This window comes from Coenobita brevimanus, chromosome 23 (assembly GCF_032717465.1).
Source record: "Coenobita brevimanus isolate Jiangsu-jjx chromosome 23, ASM3271746v2, whole genome shotgun sequence".
In the NCBI taxonomy this organism is placed as follows: Eukaryota; Metazoa; Arthropoda; class Malacostraca; order Decapoda; family Coenobitidae; genus Coenobita; species Coenobita brevimanus.
Genome location: NC_136976.1, coordinates 55,681,161 through 55,687,427, shown reverse-complemented (window position 1 = coordinate 55,687,427; position 6,267 = coordinate 55,681,161). Strand labels below are relative to the sequence as shown.

The following is a 6,267-nucleotide window of genomic DNA, read 5'->3' as shown; positions in this document are numbered from 1 at the left end:
TTCACTCCCCTATTACTTCCCCTTTCACACTGCCTTACTTTCTTTACCTCCTTCCAAAACAATTTCTTACTCTCCCTCCATTTCACACTCAGATTCCTCCCAAACTCTTCATCCACTTTCTTCTTACTCTCCTTCACCAGTCTCTTAACCTCCCTTCTCCTGCTCACATATACCTCTCTCTTCTCTCTCTCATCTTCTCCCCTACCTCTACTCGCCAACCATTCACCATATGCCTTCTTCTTTTGTTCCACAGCTCGTTTCACCTGATCATTCCACCATGCTGTCCCTTGCACACCCTTGCATCTCCTCCTCACTCCACAAACCGCCCCACACGCTGCCTTTTCTCTTCCGTGAATATCTTACATACGTCTTCCACCCCTTCCATCTGCTCTAGCTCATACCTTCCCAATCTTTCTTCCACTATGCTCTTATACTCTGTCATTTTCTTATTGTAAAGTATCTTTTGTGAGCTGTACTGTTTCAGCATCAGTTTAGGTAACAAAAATGAATGGATGTTTGAAAACTAAGGGTACAAGGTAGATTGTGGAGTAACTTAATATGTAGGTACTGTATTTTATGGCATATAAGATGCAATTTTTTCTCTCCCCCCCAAAAAAAACAAAAAACAAAAAATGCAGACAATGCCTTTTGTGCTCAAGGTCAGGAACAAGAATAGGCTTTGGGTTGCTGGCAGGTTGTGGCTTCATTGGTGTGGCATCAGTAATATGAACTCCAACCACCACCCCTACAAAATTGTTTCCCAGATTAACTGAGCATGGTTATTAACTACAGTATTACAACTATGTATGTATCATATCTGTCTTATAATATATTTTCAGAAGAGGTAAGCCAGACAAACTGTTCCATTTGTTTACCATTCTTTTCATATATATATTCTCTAAATCTGAGTATTAAAGCTTCTAAACTGGACATGTTGTAATAACCTAATGCATATACTGTCGTAGGTTATAAGATTTACTAGCATATACATGGTGTATCGCTCATCTTCAAGCAATGTATATTTTAACTTTTCCCTGAATATGTTTGGCAACAGATATTTATACTTGTGCACCTCAATATTCATGCCAGAAAATACGGTAACCAACACTTGTAATTTTAATGATATAAGCAGTCTGAATCATGACCTAGCCTTGTATGCATGGTTCAGGACTTCCAGCGATGACTGAAAGTTTTTTTTATCATATAATGCTACCAGGAGCATAGATCAGTCTCTTAAATACTGTGGACTATTGTACTTTATTCCATGGTTGAATAATACAGTATTAGATTGGCTGTTATCATTATGTAAGTGTCTGCTCTGCTGGTCTCTTCATTTTTTTTTCTTTCCATCCTTCTTTCCTTCCATCCTCTTCTGTCTTTCTTTCCTTCATTCTTTCCTCTTCCTTCTCCCTGTGGGTGACTTTACACTGAGTGACAAGCCAAATGGTTTCCTGTACACCAGGAAACCATTTACTATGCTGAGTGGTAACCATATAGCCAAATTTTGGCACCTGGTGGTTTAGTGGGTAATTACTGCACTCCAGTCGGATTGAACCAGTAAAGGTTTATATCCAGGGGGTGGATGGGGTTTATTGCTCACGTAATGCCACTCAGGGATGAGTGAGGCTGGTCACTCTCATCTTAAATGTCAGGACCAACTGCCTAGCCCTGGGCCCCTACACTCCTTATGGGGCGACATAGGATTGGATGATAGATAGACAGATAGACTCTCTCTCATGCTTATTAGCTTTGTCTTTGATCTACCTTTTGAATTTTGCAGCATTAAGATGGATGGGGAGGAAATGGAAAATGTGAGTACGTTTAAGTACTTGGGTAGTGTGATGAGTAAGGATGGAAATTTGGAGGGTGAAGTGCTTGAAAGGGTACAACAAGGAAGAAAGGTTGCTGGTTCCTTGAAAGCAGTGATAAGAAACAGGGAAGTGAGCATGGAAGTGAAAAAGTTACTACATGACAGTATTGTGATACCAGCTCTAACGTATGGAAGTGAAGCTTGGACGTTGTTGGAAGGACACAAGTCAAGAGTGAGAGCAGTGGAAATGAGTTATTTAAGAGGAGCCTGTGTGGTCACATGGAGAGACAGACTGACAAATGAGGATATAAAGGAGTGTTGTGGTGTGGATGTGGATGTGATAGGAAGCGTTAATGAGGAACACATTGAGATGGTTTGGCAATGTGGAGAGGATGGAAGGTGAGAGACTGATGAGGAGAGTGTATGTGAGTGAGGTGGAGGGGGGGAGAGGGAGGGGGAGGCTGAGGATGAGATGGAGGGATGGAGTGGAGAGGTATATGAGAGAGGGGTGTGTGAGTTGGGAGCTGGGCAGTGAAATGACGAGGGACAGGGCATGATGGAGGCGATTTGTTTGTGGCCACCCCGTACGGGATTGAGGCATCTGGCAATAGATAGATAGATAGAAGATTGAGGACATCTGAAAGCAGAAGTGCAATTTCAGACTGATCCATATTGTTGTCATATATTATCATACTTCCCAGTAATAAGTAAAAACAACACACATTTTTACATTTTATTAAAAAAAAAAAAAAAAAGTTCAAACCATACTGTGTGAAAGTCTGCTTTTCATCACAGTCTGTATATGCAATATTACCTACCACCTTGAACACCCAGTTTAGAAATGACAGCAGTTTGAATGGACTGCTGTCAAAGAAAGACATGATACAATAGCTGAAGTGATGTAGAAGATAAGAACTTTAACACTGAGTATTCTGAGTATTGCATCGCACAGTTCAATACTGTAGAACAAAATAGCATAAGTCATTACTGAGTAAATATTTGGGTCAGTTTTACAGCTGTAAGTTAAAGTTTGCTGAATACCTATACTACTTCAAACTGAGGCTGATGGTTCACAGTGGTAGATTCAGTACTGTACTATGCAGAATGCATTACCACATTTTTGCCTTGCCATTTTCCCCAAAGTTACAAAAATATCGAAATATGTATTTTTTACTTTTGGCTAAACACACATTGACTCAAGTACAGTACACTATGCATATAATTAATAGAAAACTTATTGTATATGTTTTAAATGATATATGTTTATATATTTTTTTATATAAAGCAGCATTACAATGATGTTAGTAGACAGATCCCAGCCCTACACCCATAGCTTGATGGCTGTGAATTAGAAAATCCAAGCACAAATATGAGTTAAATGAAAACTTTAAAGTAGGTCTTGTGCAGTAGCCTAAACTTAATGATGATTTCCACAGGCAAAGCAGAAGCTGGATGGGGAATACACACCAAGTATATCATATGGTTGTGTAGCATTTGTTATGCTGTAGCTCATCTTAAGTTTTTTATCTTTAATTTTTAGACTTTTTAACTTTAACCCCTTCAGTCTGATGAGGTATATCGTACTTCCATTTCATCCTTGCTCCTACAGATTATTCACCATGGAATTATTTTATTGAGCTTAGAAGGGATGTCTGGTACTGAAGGGGTTGGAAGGAATTTTCAATACTCCTATCACCACAAGAAGTCTCCCTAAAACTGCAGAAACAGTATCCTGTAGCAGTAGCAAGAATTAGATAAAACTTACATCACTAAGTTGAAGGGGTCAAGTTAGTATTGACTGCTTTTGATATACTGTATATCAGAGGCAGTCAAAAACTAACTTATATGTATGTAAGAGAAAATTTCTTCTATGTAATTCCACTCTTTACTAACATGTATCTTAGTAACCTGCCACTTGAAGCTTCCGTTGGTATCGTCTCAGAAATTTAATTTTGTGGACATGAGCAGATCATCCTAATTAATATCTGCTGATATTTTAATAATGCCGCCTGTGGTCTAATGGTTAAAACACCCCAGTTGCAGTCATGACCTGCTGTAGGTTCTACCCCAAAGGAGGCTCGTTAAATGTATTGCTACTCTTAACTGTTGTGGACCCATCTTCTGGCCCCTATACGTTGAAGGGGGTAAAATGGAATTTGCTCTTATTATTGGTTTCTTTTTATGTTGTTGACAAAAGTGTAAGTGCATCTGTTGTGCTAAATACTTAGTTACATTTCGTTAAAATTTTTGTTATTGTTAAAGATTAGTTTTCAAAAAATTTTACATAAATAAACTTAGGATAAGTTATGGGTAAGAGTTTTTTTTAAAACTCTCACATAGCCAGGTGCAGTATTGAAAACTAAGTTACAGTAATTGCCGTAGATATGACTGACAGGCAGCATACATTTAACTGACAAGATCACCTTCTCCAGAGTCATGGAATGTATGAAGTGTTACCCAAAAGTTCCTGAAATTTGAAAACAGGATGGAGATCGCTTGTTGAACGATGTGTGGACGTTAGATGGCAGTGCACACATCTTTTGTTAGTGTGTTAAGTGGCATTGTGCAGGGTGAGGCATTTGCTGCATGTGTGTGATTCCTAGGAAAAAGCTTTGGAGGTGTCTTGTAGAGGAATATGGAATCACTGGGAGATTGAAGAGGGCCATTAATAGTACATATGACCCTCATCAATGTAAGGTTCGAACGGGGTATGAAAAAGATACTTGGTTTGAAGTGGAAACTGGGGTGAAACAAAGAAGTTTACTATCCCCATTACTGTTTATTGCTTATATGGACATGATAATTAAAAGATTCAAGGAAAGGTTTGGAAATGAAGAGCAAGGGGATATATTGGCCTACGCAGACAACATCGCATGTTGGAGTAATAGCCGGCCACAACTAACAAGAGCTTTGGAGTGCTGGAGGGAATGTTTTGAAGAAGCAGGAGTAACAATAAACATAAACAAAACAGAAATACTCACTGTGAAAAAGCAAAATGATGACGCGGATGATATAGTAGTTGGGGGCGATCAGGTCAAAGAAGTAGAACTTGTAAAATATCTGGGGTGTATTTTTACGAAGGAGGGAGATAAGAATAAGAGAGAGATCACCGAAAGGATAACTAAATATAGCAGATGTGTATGCTCTCTATATCCAATACTCAAAGACAGATATGTACCACTGGAGGCAAAGAGAACTATATTCCAGTCTATTTTAACACCTATACTCACATACGCATCTGAGAGCTGGACTCTGACAACCCAAGACTGGAGCAGAGTTCAAGCAGCAGAAATGAGACCACTGAGAGCAATAGTGGACAAAACAAGGAGAGACAGAATCAGGAATGAAACAATAAGAGAAATGGTTGGAGTAACATCGGTGAGAAAAGTAATCGAAAATTCACAACTGAGATGGCTAGGACATGTTGAGAGGATGGACGAGTCAAGAATAGTGAAGGAGAGATGGAATTGGAGACCTGATGACAGAAGATCAGTCGGAAGACCTCGGAAAAGATGGAGAGATGGTGTGGAGGAACTGTTGGACAGACGAGGTATGGATAACATCGAAGCATTGAGAAATCAAGAGGCCTTTGAGAGAACCAACTGGAGACGGCTGATCCACCTGACAGGCTAAATGCCTACCTGGGAGCCGAATGAATGAATGAATGTGTGATTTTTTATCGTTGTGTTTGGGTTAGTTTGCAAATTTTCTTATCTCAAAAATGGAGGATGTGAAAAAGCAATGTGTGTGCATCAAGTTTTGTGTGAAACTCGGGAAGAACACAGCAGAAACTCGTAAAATGTTAAAACAAGCATTTGGTGGCAATGCTCTGGGGGTTACACAAACCTACAACTGGTTCAAGCATTTTAAAAATGGACAAGCATCAACAGATATCAATGCACATTCTGGTTGCCCTTTCACCAGTTCAGCTCCTGACAATGTGGCCAAAGTTCATGCAACGATCCTTGAAGATCGCAGGAAGACAGTCCATGATGTTTGTGACATTGTTAACTCATCGTATGGAATTTGCCAACACATTTTGTCTGGTGACGTTGACATGAGTCAAATCAGTACCAAGTTTGTCCTGAGGCTTGTGACTGATAAACAAAAGCAATTTCATGTGGAGGTCTGCACAGAGCTCAAAGAAATGGGCAGAAATGACCCTGAATTCCCCTAAAGTGTTATTGCTGGTGATGAAAGCTGGGTTTATGGGTATGACTCGGAAACCAAACAACAGTCATTGCAGTGGAAGAGCCCAGCTTCACCCCGACCAGAAAAGGCACATTAGGTCAAGACCAGTGTGAAGTCAATGTTCATCACTTTCTTCGACATGGAGGGCATTGTTCATATGGACTTCAGTCTTCAAGGACAGATGGTCATTGCAAAGTTCTCCTGTGACGTTTTGAGATGGTTCCGGGAGGACGTAAGGCAAAAATGTCCAAATAGATGGATGGGTG

General features: G+C 39.7%; 1 protein-coding gene across 1 annotated transcript; it reads left to right on the top strand.

The window, feature by feature from the left end:
* Nucleotides 1-5,609: 5,609 nt before the first annotated feature.
* Nucleotides 5,610-5,987, top strand: LOC145392716 (protein GVQW3-like). The gene has a single exon (XM_080267016.1). It carries the CDS (start codon nucleotides 5,610-5,612, stop codon nucleotides 5,985-5,987), a length of 378 nt encoding a protein of 125 aa, XP_080123142.1.
* The last annotated feature ends 280 nt before the right edge of the window (nucleotides 5,988-6,267 follow it).

Excerpts from the sequence above, each read along its gene's own strand:
- LOC145392716 (XM_080267016.1), top strand. The coding sequence starts at position 5,610 with ATGTTAAAACAAGCATTTGGTGGCAATGCTCTGGGGGTTACACAAACC.